Genomic DNA, 15277 nt, shown 5'->3' with positions numbered 1-15277 from the left:
TAATAAGCTCCTGACACACATAACAAATGTTTTTTTCGCTATCTTCAAATAGTTAGCAATTTATTTGTCCTTTTAATTGCAGTCAGTAATTTTAGTATACATGCTAAGTTGTTTAGTGCATATAGATAACTCGTCGGGTCAAAATGAGCCAAATTATGCGTATTTTATAGCTACAAATATCCACCCATATTTCACTGGAGCGTAGAGTTTCGCGTCAGCTATTTGCGCGTCGTTAAACTACAGCCAGGCGTGTACAGGCGCTAGTCACATGGTGCTGGTTTCCAGTCACAAACGTTAACGCAACCAAACGTTTTACTGGCGCGAGACACTTGCAGTGTGAATCTACTTCTGTGTAGTGGAAGGTGTACGCATGTTTTCTATTCGGCAACTTTGGTTTCTGCGCAACGCTGTGGTTAAACAAAACATCGGGTGCGAGTTTTGAATGAGTGTTGATATTGTGATTAAGACTGGTTAATGAAGTTTATGAAACGGTGTCATAATGCCAACCTGGAATCAAATTCAGTCTCAACTTAGGAATCCGAATAATCCTGTTGTGTTCTTTGACATAAGTGTCGGGACAACGGTAGCACATTTACTCAGTGTTAAAATGCCAAATTACATAGTGATGTCTATATATGTATTTTTGTCATGGCTTTTAATCTTTCGTAGGAAATAGGACGTATGATTCTTGAACTCTTCGCAGATGTGGTGCCAAAAACGTGCGAAAATTTCCGTGAGTTTTGTACTGGCGAATATCGAAGAGATGGAGTGCCTCTGGGATATAAGGGTGCAATATTCCACAGAGTGATAAAAGATTTCATGATTCAGGGTGGGGACTTCGTAAACGTGAGTAATTATTATCATCGTTCAAGGTATTTGAAATTCTGAAACCGACCGAAAAAAATGGAATGCTAGGGCGCCATTCCATCCTAGTGATCACATTTTTCAAAAGTTTCCCGCTCTTCCATTTCCGATTTTGTTCAGATTTGCCGTGGGTACAAATATACCATGGAAATCAACTTGTGAAAAATGTGAGCTCATCATGTTGGAAATTGTGGCCCTTCATTTGAGAAGCTCTTCTACAAGGGTATGTTGCAGTCAAACCCCAATGTTTGAACCTTTCTTAATACAAGGGAACAGCAACTGGGAACCTATTGTTTTCAGATTCTATACAATTTTTAGCCCTGAATCAGTAAAACAGAGTGTGGCAATGTGCAGAACACGTTGAGAGTCGGTATAATGCATCAAAATACCCCAAAGAGACGTGCAGAGAAAAACTTTAAAATTTTTAGCCTTCTTTGGAGTGGGATATCTCTGGAAAAAAACGCAAAAGAACTGCAACTGGGCACTTATATTAACAGCACCTGGGGCAGGACTCTCAGTCCATCTTCTTGCCTAAGTACTTCTTGTGTATCATACTCAACCAGAAACATGGTGTCAAATATAAAACTGCAGAAAGTGAGCCAAGTTCAGGTGCAAAATTGCAAAAGGATCACTTCAGAAGTTCGTATTTCCAGTACTGGGACCAATGACCTCAGCAGTTTGGTCCCATAGGAGCTTACCAACATTTCCAGGACCACCGGAAAGACCACAATTTTTTCCACTACAAACGTCTTCTTGTATCTTAGAGTTAGTCCACCAAAGGGATGAAAAGTAAGGTTGAACTTCAACAAAAATCATGCACAGTATACTACCGTCACAAGATCGTACAGCTGGTTGAATGCACCGTGTCAGGCAAATTGATGTTGATTTACAGCTAATGATGAAAACTTATACAGTTCTCATCTATAAAGACATCTTTTTATGAACCTGCTGGACAGTAGTCTAATCTGATGTTGCGAAATTCATGTAAGATTCTTGTAGATATTGTCAAGGAAAGAAGGTTTTTGTCATAGCTAGAAGTTCTAAAGGAATGAAAACAGAAATGCCAATTGCTTGTAAATTTGAAACTGTCGTTTATTCAGTATTGAAAAGAAAATATGAAGCAAGAAATTGGGTTACCTAAATGTTGTGAGTTTCAACCAAAATAGTTCATTACCATTGGAGCAGCTGGAACTCTTTCAGTGCACATTTCTGCAGTCCATCAAAATGTGAAGCTGATGTTTAATGCAAAACCTGTTGACACTGAATACAAATCCCTTCTTGCTGATTGCAGTTTAGATTCGAAGGATTGCATGCTTCAGTGGTGTGAAAGAGTGTGGTTTTGATGCGGTGATTGACTTCGAACTATGGACCAACGCTGGTTGTGATACACTGGAGACAAAGCAGCTGCCTTTTAAAGAATTTAGTGAAAATTTGAAGCTTTCTAGTCATCACTCCGTTGCGAAACAACTGACTTGTCACCTGAAAAAAGTCAAAGAAAATTTGAGGTCTACTGAATTAGCCTTTCTAATGCATTTCATGGAAAACTGTTCTTTTATCATCCAAGATGCTGTTTAAGGATGCCACTGAGAGAACAGTCCAGCAGCATCGCACCCGTTTCTGTACACTATAAAAGTGAAGAAATACAACATACTAGCTTACACATTATCAGCTATTGTCCCGAACATGACACCATTGTCGTCCATACATTTCTGAGCAAATTGATCAACAATTTGAAAAGTACAATGAAGCAGTAGTATGCATTCACTATTTCAGTGATGGTTACATTGCTCAGTACAAGAATTACAAAAAATTTATCAGCCTGTGCTACCATTAAAAGAACATTGGTAAACTATGTGATCAAAAGTATCTGGACACCTCCAAAAACATACGTTTTTCATATTATCTGCTCTGTTCTGCCACCTGCTATCAGGTACTCCATATCAGTGACCTCAGTAGTCATTAGACATTGTGTGAGAGAAGAATGAGACGACCTGCGGAACTCACGGATTTCAAACATGGTCAGGTGATTGGGTGTCACTTGTGCCATACATCTGTAAGCAAGATTTCCACACTCCTAAACATCTCTAGGTCCACTGTTTCTGATGTAATAATGAACTGGAAATGTGAACGAACACATACAGCACAAAAGCGTACAGGCCGACCTCGTCTGTTGACTGAAAGAGACCGCCGACAGTTGAAGAGGGTTGTAATGTGTAATAGGCGGACATCTATCCAGACCATCACACAGGAATTCCCGATTGCATTAGAATCCAGCGCAAGTACTATGACAGGCGGGAGGTGAGAAGACTTGGATTTCGTGGTCGAGCAGCTGTTCATAAGCCACACATCACGCCGGTGAATGCCAAACAGTGCCTCGCTTGATGTAAGGAGTGTAAACATTGGACTATTCAACAATGGAAAAACGTTGTATGAAGTTACGAATCCTGGTACACAATGTGGCGATCTGATGGGAGGGTGTGTGTATGGAGAATGCCCAGTGAACATCATCTGCCAGAATGTGTAGTGCCATCAGTAAAATTCGGAGATGGTGGTGTTATGGTGTGGCCATGTTTTCCATGGAGGGGTCTTGCACCCCTTGTTGTTTTGCATGGCACTATCACAGCACAGGCCTACATTGATGTTTTAAGAACCTTCTTGCTTTGCAATGTTGAAGAGTGATTTGGGCATGACGATTGCATCTTTCAACATGATTGAGCAGCTGTTCATAATGCATGGCCTGTGGTGCAGTGGTTGGACAATAACATCCCTGTAATGGACTGGCCTGCACAGAGTCCTGACCTGAATCCTGTAGTAAACCTTTGGGATGGTTTGGAACACCGACTTCATGCCAGACCTCACCGACCAACATCGATACCTTTCCTCAGTGCAGCACTCTATGAAGAATGGGCCACCATTCCCAAAGAAACCTTCCAGCACCTTATTGAACATAGGCCTGTGAGAGTGGAAGCTGCCATCAAAGCTAAGGGTGGGCCAACACCATATTGAATTCCAGCATTACCGCTGCAGGGTGCCACGAACTTGTAAGTCATTATCAGCCAAGTATTCCAATACTTTTGATCACATAGTGTATGTCTGCTGAATGGAATTTTTGTGGCACAAGCCATGTTAGATCTCTGTGCGATGGAATTGGTGGAGTGGCTCAACACTTATCAGTAACAGCAAGCTTGCAACAAACTACAGATGATCAAATTTTAACCCCAGAACATTATTCAAATTTTGTGACCAACAGATACAAGGAATCAAGTTCATTTTTGTAACAAGTGAAGAAATAGAACACAAAAGATAGCTACATGAATAAATCTTTGAAAATGGTCTTATTTTAGCTGGAAAATTTTTTGCCAATGGATTTGATCCACATTCAAATGATACAACTTCTTTTATAGGTTTGGTTTATCAATCAGCTGATACCAGTAAGGCTTTCATGCCAATTTTAAGCCTTATTCCTGGCCACTACATAACCTGCATGTATGACAGTCACTGGCGGGTTGGTAAAGTATGTAAAGTTGATACTGAAGAACATGATGCCCTTGTCAAGTTCATTCACCCCTTTGGTCCAGCTCACTGTTTCTATTTGCCTGAAAGGTAAGATGAATGTTGGATTCCTGAACAGCACATCTTCATGAATATTGCAGTGCCTTCAGCAACTAGAACAGGACAACAGCATAATTTTCCAAAAGCCATATTGAACAGTATTAAAGAAAAATTTAATTCTGTGAAGCTTTAATCCAGCTCATGCTTTGGAAACTTGTTTAAGAAACCAACAAACATGGCTTGCGAACCAAGCAAGGTACCCAAGTGAGGATTTGGAACCTTCATGAAGAAGCCAGCAACACAGGTATCCATGTTATGTAGCAGAATAAGCAATGTTTGATAACATCATACACCTCTTGTCTTTGCAACCACACATGGCCACTTCCAGGATAGGTACAGAAACTGACTCAACTAAAGGTTTTAAACTGGTTGAGTTATCAAATTTCCATGGTTTTCATGGCTAGTTGAAACACCAGCATTAATCTACCAATTGTCATTCCTGCTCGTCTTGAAGTTATGGGTTCAGCAGCCTATACCATGTCGCAATCTTAACATATTGCATATGACTTTTGTTGATGTTCAGCCTCATGTTTGGTACCTCTGTTGTGCTGACTCTGAGGTCCAGCAAGATGTTTCCAGTGCAGAAAATTGTGCTCTTTTCCTGTGGTTCTGGAAACAAAAATTTCTGAAATGACCCTTTTGCGATATTTAGGTCTGAACTTGTGGCTCATATGTTGTGATTTTAAATTCAGTGCTGTATTTGTGATTGAGTATAATCAAAAATAATTGGCTAAGCAGGAAGACATGTTAGTAGAATCATGTCCCAAGCTGTCAACAAATGTACCAAGTTGTAGTTCCTTTGCACTTTTTATTTCTGAGATATCTGACCCTAAAGAGGGTAAAAAAATGTATGCAGTTTTCTTTGCAGGTTTTTTGAGCCACTTTCATGCATTATGCTGGCTCACAGAATGCTTTACATTCTGTCACACTGTATTTTACTGATTCACAGCTGAAAGTTATCCAAGACCTGAAGGTAAGAGTTTCCTACTTGCTTTTGCCTTGTAATAAAAGAGTTTCAAACATTGGGTTTTGTTCATTTTCATACACATTGGTTGAAAAGCCATCCCACTAGAAGGCCACTGTCTCTCAGTATGTTAGCTCATGATTTCAAATTTTGCACAGGTTCATTTCTAAGATACGTCTACACCCACAGCAAATTTCAGGAAAATTGAATCTCAAGGAGTGGGAGAGCCATGATCACTTGAAATGGAATGACACTAGGAGAAAAAGGTAATTAATAAAACTTGATTGGACTAACCTTTTTTCAGAAATAAACTTCATTCTAGACTGTGTGTTACTTAGTGCACGTGTAATTTATTGTCTTAAATACTACCACTCCGGGAATAGGTTTGGCAGTAGTCCATGGCTTATGTTGCCATTCGCATATACATATATGACACATAATTGACAGTAGGGTAAACTGCAGCACTCTCATCAATCACTTTTGCACAATGGTGTACCATAATTTTTAGATACACCCTGATGGTAATGTTTTGAATTAGTTGGAGGGAACTCAGCAATAGTGAATGTTTGAGTCAGGCATTTAGGTTGGCCCACATACCCCAGTGGGTAAAGGGACTGCTCATGATAATCAATAGATTAAAGTTCAAGTCCCAGTATGACACAAATTACATATGTCAGGTCATATTCATAATATAATTTGAGTCAACAGTTTGTTTCATAAGGGCTGTTAGTAGATAAATTGTAAAAATTGAGTCAAGAACTGTCTTAAAACTCTTAGTATTTCATGGCCAAATGTAATTCATCTTAGTGTCTTGTATTGAAATTCTGTTCAAGATTGCAAGTTATCCATTATGTTATATCCATTTCTACAGTCTTGCATCCATTACACTCACCTACATACTACAAATACGTATGATACAACGTCCATAGCCTAAGGGGCCGAAGTGTGTGGAGGAAGATCAGGCAACTGCACCCTGGCACATCAGAGTCAACAACGCTATATGACATTTACATTTTTAAAGTCTCCTTTTTCCTTTCTCTGATTAAAACACTTCAGTTTTTTTAATTTGCAGGTAATGATGATTTAATTGAGTATCATGCAAATTACGTAGAAGAGTGACTAGATCGGTATCTTATTTTGTCTTGCCTGTCTTCCGTTGCATGAAACAATTATTTCAATTTTGGAGAATTGTTTTCCTCTGCAGGTGTTCTATAGGTAGTACTTTTGATTAAATTTCCTCCAGTATTAACCATTTCTGCTGAAACACCTTTATCTCATATCTTCAGTGGCATTGTATACTTCATCTATATGGGCGAAAAAAGTGTAAATTCAAATTTCATTTGGCCACCTGCTTGGAGGTAACTATGTGGTACAAGCAATCGCATTGTTTGCAAGTTGTGTAAAATTTTTAAAAAAGTAAGTCTATGCTGGTTATGCACAAAAACAATTGTTTGTTTTGGGATACAAAATCTTCAAATAATAAAAATTACACAAAAACCCTGTTTTGAAACTAGGCTTTTCTATTGCTCCCAGAACTGTGTATTGTTTAAAATACTGTTAAAGTTCACAATAAAGCGAAACTATGTTTTTCCAAATTAACTGAAGTGTTTGACACAGCTTCCACAATTCTCAACTGTCACCTTTCAACATAACACAGATTTTGAGCTGTGCTCTAGATCAGGCTGTGGCCACAAACGTATGTCCAGAAACTAATATAAATGCAAAAGAAATATTGTCATTGTTCTGTTTTCTTTCTGTCTGTGCACATAAAATGTCACATGCTACAATATCTTTATGGTAAAGCTCGAAGGTATTGTTAGGTACAGTTGATCTGATTTTCCACCTTAAAGGTATGATTGCCTGGAGCCAGACTATCTTCATTTTTTAAGCTGGAAATTTATGTACATCATTATGTAAGAGGAAAATTGCTTCTGGTAGGGGCACTTTGAAACATGCTTTAGGGCTCCATACTTTGATCATTTCTTTTCTCAGTATGTTCCATTGACCTTATACTGACAGTTTTTCAAATTGGTACAAGCATAATTGTGCAAGGACATCTGTCGAAATGAATCAAATCGTACCTAATAACTTTACTGTTAATCGTAATAAAACACAGTGCATTCTATTTTTAACATATTTATTATTGGGATGTTATTTTAATCATCTATGATGGTGGTGCGATAAGGGGGTGAATGGAATCTGATTTCTGTGATTTTTGATGGGTGGGAAGATCTCATTAGATTTTGATATTCACAGTACATGGTAGAAGTTAAGTACAGCTACCTTTACAATCAGAACGCTATCCACCACCAACTTTAAGCTGGTCTACATTGCATACTTTCATTCATTTGTGTCATATGGATAGTAATCTGTAGCAAATAAGTTGAAATACTGATAACTGTTTAGACAACAGGCATTACGAACATCAAAAGTAACAGCACTGACTGTGTGTGGCAGTGGCAGTTTGTAAGTAGCCAATGAGAGTGCAATGGTCAGAAAACAGATGTTTTGTAGCATTGAATGGAAGCAGGGCAGCCACACAATAGTTTGTAGGTGGTGGTGTGTTTGGGCGGGGGGGTAGGGGGGGGGGGCGACCTATGGGCATGGAGTATTTTTAATATTTTGGAAGACAAACAAATAAAAAAGTTCCAGATTCTTCAGCCCTGTTAAGGGTGATTTCATCTCAAATATTGCAGTTCATGTCAACTCATGGTCATGAATTTCTATGGAAAAAATATATATTAGATCTCTAAATCATAAGTATTAAGAAATAAAGTATTTCATTTTATCTTAATTTTTGTAGATGGTACGTCCCTTTGAAAAATGTATATTTTGCAAATAACTCTTAAAACAATTGAGAACAAAAAAACATTATAACTAATAAACCAAAAGTACTGGAGACCTGGCAGATATTTTGCGTTAAAGCTCCCTCACAGTATCTTGAAATTTAGGTGACACATGCATACGAATGGGCTTCCTTTAGCTTACAAATTTAAGATGAAAATACGAAATTAAAGTTAATTTTTCCCACTTAAAAAGTTATTAGTATTTTCTAATTTGGAAAGTCACAGAACACTATCTTTTCGGTCATATTACCAGAGACTACTGATGTAATTACAAATCATATCTTCTCCGCTCCAGCTATCTGTATTATGTAAATATTTATCCCTAAAAATGTAAAAAAAATTGCATTTTTGTGAGGTTTTATGCATTATTTACTTGAAAACCCCATCTGAAAACTTTTGAGATTTATCAAAATATTGTTTGGTTAATATTTTACTAGTCATAGCAGATACAGTGGGCAATAGTTTTCTGTTTAAAGTGTTAAAATTTTTTTAACGTTCTGCATATTTCACATCACTGAATTTCTAGTATACGAGGGTTGCCAGAAAGTAATGCACCGCATTTTTTGTCCTCAGCCAAAAACAATGCTACGAATGCAAAACATTATGTATGTTTTATTTTAAGTCTCCTGAGTGAGTGTACCAAGTTTCTGTCACTTCCGACAGATAGCGTAGCTCCAGGACAGTTTCAAAATAGCGTCTGTAGGTGATGTATGTTACAAGCAACAAGCCGTCATTGAATTTCTCACTGCAGAGAAACTGTGGGGAATTTCACAAAAACTTGTACAAAGTCTATGGAGCATCAGCTGTCAATAGTAGTTCAGTTAGTAGCTGGGCATGGAAGGTGAGGTAATCAGAAGGCAATTAGGCAGAGCTCCATGATTTTCAGCCTTCAGAGAGACCATACACAGCTGTCACACGTGGCATGTTGCCACGAGCTGATGATGTCATTTTTGAGGACAGACACATTACGATTTGGCAGTTGGAAGACATTTTGAGGACGATGATGAGGTATTGCCGCGAGCTTATGATGTCATTCGTGAGGACAGACGCATTACGATTTGGCAGTTGGAAGACATTTTGAGGATGATGATTAGGTGATTTAAACAGTGAATCACTGGCTCTGCCAGCAAGACAAGGATTGGTATTGACAGGGCATACATGCCCTTGTTTTGCACTGGATCAAGGCCATAGAACGGGATGAAGATTATGTGGAAAAATAGGGTGTTTAGATAAAACATGATGATTCTTTCATGTATGTAATTCTGATTATGTTCAGTAAAGAATTGTTAAAGAAAAGAAGTGTGGTACATTACTTTCTGGGCATCCCTCATAAAATATGCATGTTGGCAACATTGTTTCCAGCGCTCTGCCGTTTATAACAAACAAGTGAGAACTTGCACATAAACTAGGCACTACACCTCCATGAACGCTAACTGGGGTTATCATTGGTTATGGTGTGAGTCTGAAGGTAGGCTAAAACAGGCTGAAACTGGTAACTTATATAAAAAAAATTTAAAAAGCGTGATTGTAGTTATCTGTTTATATTCAATTTTAAATAAATAATAAACTGCTGTACTCCAGAGAGTGCGCTCTCTCCCAGTTATTGAGTGACACTGATGTGGATTTAGTTAGGCACACTGTGACATTGTCATGTGTTTTGTATGATGCAGAATATTTTAACCAAATGAATAGCACTGGGATGTGGAGCCCATTAACTCCAGTTATAGCCAGCATATGTATAGAGTACTTTGAGGACATCGCTCTGGACACAGCTCCTGCAAAGCATAGTTCATTTTATCATCACTTTGTTGTCCAGTATCACAGATTTGAAAAGCTGGGAGAATTCCAGGATATTGACAATATCAAGTTTCTGATGGGCGATTTCATATCAAATCATGCAGGTTAAGAGTGAGAGTGTCACGTCACTATTTCAAAGTTTGCTGCGCTACAGACCTCTCTATATGAGAGTATTTGTGAAAATTTTGTAATGAAAGGGAAAATTGAAAAATTATAATAAAGAAACCAAAAGTGATAGAGATCTGAATTTATTTTCAATAAATACTTTGTTTCCAGTACTATAAGACATGATTAATACATAAACACTTCTGAGCTTTTTTTTTTTTTTAGGGGGAGGGGGAAAGAAACTATGAAAATTTGTAACTTTTTGTGAATTTTAAAATTGTTTTGAATATATGAATAGTCACAGGATATCAGTTGTATTGAGAAATAATAAAGTGAAAGGACCGCTAACTATCAGCTATGACATTAATGTGTGAAATTCTTAAACTGACAAAATATTTGCACATAATGATGAAAGAATGTGAAATTTTTTGGTTATTGAGGAATTATTTTCTCCAAATCTCCTTCCTAAATGTTCTAAAAATTTCATGGTGCGTTAGTTGGTCATTGTACAATCAGAGGGGCCAATACTTGTCTGTACAAAATGCGAGAAATTTTATAGGTAGACCTAGCTCTACTCTCACAGTCAAAAAATCATGGACACTTAAATATTTAAATTGATTGCTGATTTTAAGTAAATGTTGTGCAAAACTGGTATTTATGAATCAAAATAATTACTTTGGAACATTATAAGTTACTGGGAAAACAATGCATAATTTTGTTCGAAAGCATTTTATAACAAAAGTGAGATATAGAATATTTATACCCATTTTTCTTTTTATGGTATTATTCACAAATAATTGTTGTCCTCTGTCATGAGTTTACTTCTTCATGACTTTCCATGAATTAAAGCTACCAACAATGTAACAATCAACACAGCACTGTTGCAAAGAGTTCTATCTTTTTTTCTGCTTTTCATTGAACTTGTGTAGCTGAGCTGAATTTGCCCACAGATAAGGTTGATCCAACAAGAGCAGTACTTGGGAAATGGGAACTGCACACTGATCTTTTGATGATGGCCATTTGCAAGCATTAGCAGGACCATGAGGTGTCATAAAGGAGACAATTATATCTTGCAGCTCATGAGAGACGCTTATTATCTGTCCCAACCACCCCTGATTGTCATACACACAAGAAATGACGTGGCTCACTACAAAGTCTTCTAATGTATACTGTGGTCTCTGCCAGTGACAGGCTGCATTTTGTGGAGAACCGTTCTTGCAATGTATGTCCCATGTGGGATGCAACCCAATAATAACTTGATTGAATTCCTACCAAAGGCTTCATAGCAGACCACTCTTCTCTCTTTTTTAAATGGAATTCCCTTAATGTACTTTCATTTGTAATTAAGAGTTTCATGTTTGTTACTAATTTTGATATGGTGTGTACAAATCCAGTAACACCTCGTATAGGTCAACAGCTTCATGCTGGAGATTAAATCTTGTTGCAGGATGTTTACAGAGTCCTCCTACTGTATCATGTGCACTTTTTCCATGACCTGTTGCTGAAATATCCATTTTTTTGCCTTAATTCCTGTACTATAGTGTTGACCAAACTCATAAAGCTGAAAGCGGTTTTTAAAATGAGATGCTGCACCACCAGGCACACACATGGCCTTCAGATGCTATGTCATCAATTATCATGCTGACAGCATAGCATGCATGCCATGAATGAGATGAAACAATAGCAAAACAGTGTGATGTTCTAAGGAAATGTGCCACACGTGTGAATATTGATACCAGTGATGTGTGCCAATGGTAACTTGGAATTTCATTCTGCAAAGCAACAGACCAGTTCTCAACGAAGTCGAAATGAAGAAATAGTGTGTCAGCATTCTGGGACGTGGTTGATTTTACTTCTGCTATGGCCTGTTTCTGAATGCTCCGGATATGATGGTGGGCTATTCTTTTCATGACCCAATGCCTAAGCTCTGTAACAAACTTCTCTGGCTCTATTGTCTTTTTCACCAACTCTCCTCCCTCCCACAATGCTTAGGTTATGTCAATGTCAGTATCCTGAAGGTGTAATGCTTCAACAGTCATCACTTCAGCACCAGGACACATTGCACACTCCTGCAACCAACATTTATCTTGCGGCTCTTGACATGTATACAAAAGCATCAGGTCCATCTCTGTGTACTTCCTTCTTGTGACACTGCTTATGGCGGAAAAAACAAGTTTCAAATTAGTGCAGCAAATACATGTGCATACTCCCTTCACTGGCTGACATTTTACCCATTTTGGTCATAAGGAGTCGAATTTTGTGAGACGAGATTTTTTTATTTTTTTTAATTTTTTTTATTTTTATTATTTTTTTTTCCTCAGGTTCTTCTTTTTAATTAGGAGAAATGCTTTTTCTTATTGATCTTGTCATATATATTTTTTAACCTTTTTTCACAATTTTCACAACAATTGATAACATCAGACTGGTTAGGACTGCCTGCTGCAATGTTTGTCATCACTTAGGTACTATTCGAGAGCAACAGTAAGCTTATCTTCTTGCAGTGGATGCGCCACAGCAAGAATCTGGGCATGCCCAAACACCTTTATCATTCTTTATTTAATGAGCTTTTGAAATCAAATAATCTGAGGAAGTGGGTATGTATTTCTGTATCTGCTGCTTAGAGTAGCTACCTGGTATCAGTCTCAGTATAGGTGACTGCTGAGATAGCAGTATTTAAGTTTTGAGACTGCACATCACATTTCATGCTCATATCACTATCTTCGTGTTCTGCACCAAGTTCATTTACATTATACACTACCTCTTTCTGGACATTTAAGGGTGATATAGTAGGGGCTATGGCAGAAATGCTAATATTCAATGCATCAACTATTTCACACTCAGGAATATAACATCTGAACTATCTTATTCAGTTTCACATTTGGATGATGGGGATTGTTCAGGTGGGTCGTCACTAAATTTCTTCTTGTAGTGTGTGTAGCAATTCCTGCACAATGGATGTGATGCTAATGCCATTAATCGAGGACCAAGATATTCCTGCAGTACATCTGACAGATTTCCAATGATTGTGAAGTGTTTTTTAAAGAAAAAACACCACCAGCTTTTGTTTTTTGTTTCATAGTCCACACACACTTTACTCATTCACTTCTGTATTTTCTCAGTGATTGTGTATCACACAAAACTCGATACAGAATGGTTTATGTGCAAGTTCTCTCTCATTTGTTATAAATAGAAGAGTGCTGAAAAGTGTTGCCAACAACCATATTTTACACTAGAAATTCAATGATGCGAAATATGCAGAATGTTGAAAAATTTCTAACACTTTGCACAGAAAAATGTTGCCGACTGTGTTTGCACTGACTTCTAACATATTAACCAAACAATATTTTTGTAATTCTCAAAAGTTTTCGGTTTGGATTTTTCGAGTAAATGATTCATAAAAACTCACAAAAATGCAATTTTTTACATTTTTAGTGTACATAATACAGATAGCTGGAGTGAAGAAGATATTGTTTATAATCGCATCAGCAGTATTTGGTAATATGGCAGAAAAGATACCTTTAATGCAATACATCTATCAGGTCTCCAGTACTTCTGGTTTATTAGTTTTTTTTCTCTACTGTTTGAAGAGTTATTTACAAAATATACATTTTTCAAAGGGCCGCACCATTTACAAAAATTAAGACAAGATCAAAATGAAAATACTTTATTTATTAGTTCTTATGACACAGAGGTGTACTATGTACTTTTTCCAGAGAAATTCATACTACAAGTTGACATGATAGGTATGATATGGGATGAAAACACCCTTATGGAGGTAGAGACAGATGGTGCGTTGCCGTTCCTTGATGTCCTTGTCTGTCATAAAGCAAATGGGTGTCTCGGCCACGGTGTTACCTGGAAAGCTACCACCATCTGTCACAGAAACATTCTGTTCTGATGAAGCTGGTGCATTGAGTGGAAGCTGTCTAAGAAGCTGGAAACCTTCTGAAGGAATTGAACCACTTTCGGAAAGTATTCAAGAAAAATGACTACAACAAATCCCAGATTCTACAAGCCAGCTTTCTGAAAACATACAAGTAGAAGGATCCAGAGGAGAACACAAAGAAGCTGGCATTTTTGTTGTTGTCTTGCTCAGTAACAGGAAAGGTTAGCTGGTTCCTAAGAGACATAAATTCATTTGGTCTTCAGGGCTCCAGGAACAATACAAGAACTCATGAGGCCTATGAAAGACAATGTAGACCTCAGAATGCTAGGAGAATATAAAATACTGTGTAGGTGTGGACATGTACGTCAAACAGACTGAACAGTGCTGCAAAGAACACTTCAGTACCCTGACCAATCAGTGATAGCAGGGCATGCTCTAGGGAATGGATATCATATTGCATTTGAAAAGACATTTGTTACTGCAAGGATTAATAGTGTCTGAGATAGCTTCATTAATGAAGCGACTGAGATAAAAATTTGTGACAACATCGTCAATGAAGACAGCAGCCTGTTGTTGAGCACAGCTTGGGACCCAGCCATTGGAAGGTTGAAGCAGGTGTGCAACAAAAACATTACCTTATATGGTGCTGGAGCAAGCACCACTAGTGTTACAGAAGGCAACACAGCCATATAACGATGGTAGCAGCAACCAAACGACAGTCACCACTTGAAAATGGCCGAGTAGTACTCAGCAAAAAGCTCGTGGATTTTAAACAACTCGGCATGGCTGGAAAACCAAGAGAATTTTATCAATACATATTGGTGCAAAGCTATGCATTCATACTTAAACTGATATTAGATGACAAATTCCTCCTTTTCAGAAATGCTTTTTTCACTATTATCAATCTGCCTTTTATATCATCTCTACTTCACCATCAGTTTTTTATCTGCTCTAAGAGCAGAATTCATGTACTACTTTCATTTTTCCTAATCTGATCTGTCAGCATTGCTTGATTTAATTCGATTACACTTCATTATTAGTGTTCTACTTTTGCTAATGTCTAGTGTTCATCTTTTAATCTTTTTTAAAGACCTTATCCATTCTGTTCAAGTGTTCTTCCAAATCCTATGTTATCTGTGACAAAATTACAGTGTCGTGGACAAATCTTTAAGTTTTTATTTCTTCTCCTTAAACTTTAAATCC

General features: G+C 37.6%; 1 protein-coding gene across 1 annotated transcript in view; it reads left to right on the top strand.

Annotated features, from left to right (window-relative positions):
- Positions 1 to 379: 379 nt before the first annotated feature.
- LOC124607211 (peptidyl-prolyl cis-trans isomerase H) overlaps positions 380 to 15277 on the top strand; it is a 39600-nt gene continuing 24702 nt past the window's right edge. Inside the window, exons 1-2 of the mRNA XM_047139480.1 lie at positions 380 to 583; positions 670 to 846. Coding sequence (XP_046995436.1) covers positions 500 to 583; positions 670 to 846 — 261 coding nt within the window. The 5' untranslated portion in view covers positions 380 to 499. The remainder of the gene's footprint in view (positions 584 to 669; positions 847 to 15277) is intronic.

Source organism: Schistocerca americana, chromosome 3 (assembly GCF_021461395.2).
Source record: "Schistocerca americana isolate TAMUIC-IGC-003095 chromosome 3, iqSchAmer2.1, whole genome shotgun sequence".
NCBI classification, from domain to species: Eukaryota; Metazoa; Arthropoda; class Insecta; order Orthoptera; family Acrididae; genus Schistocerca; species Schistocerca americana.
The sequence above is the reverse complement of the archived record's forward strand: the minus strand, read 5'-3'. Positions and strand labels throughout refer to the sequence as shown.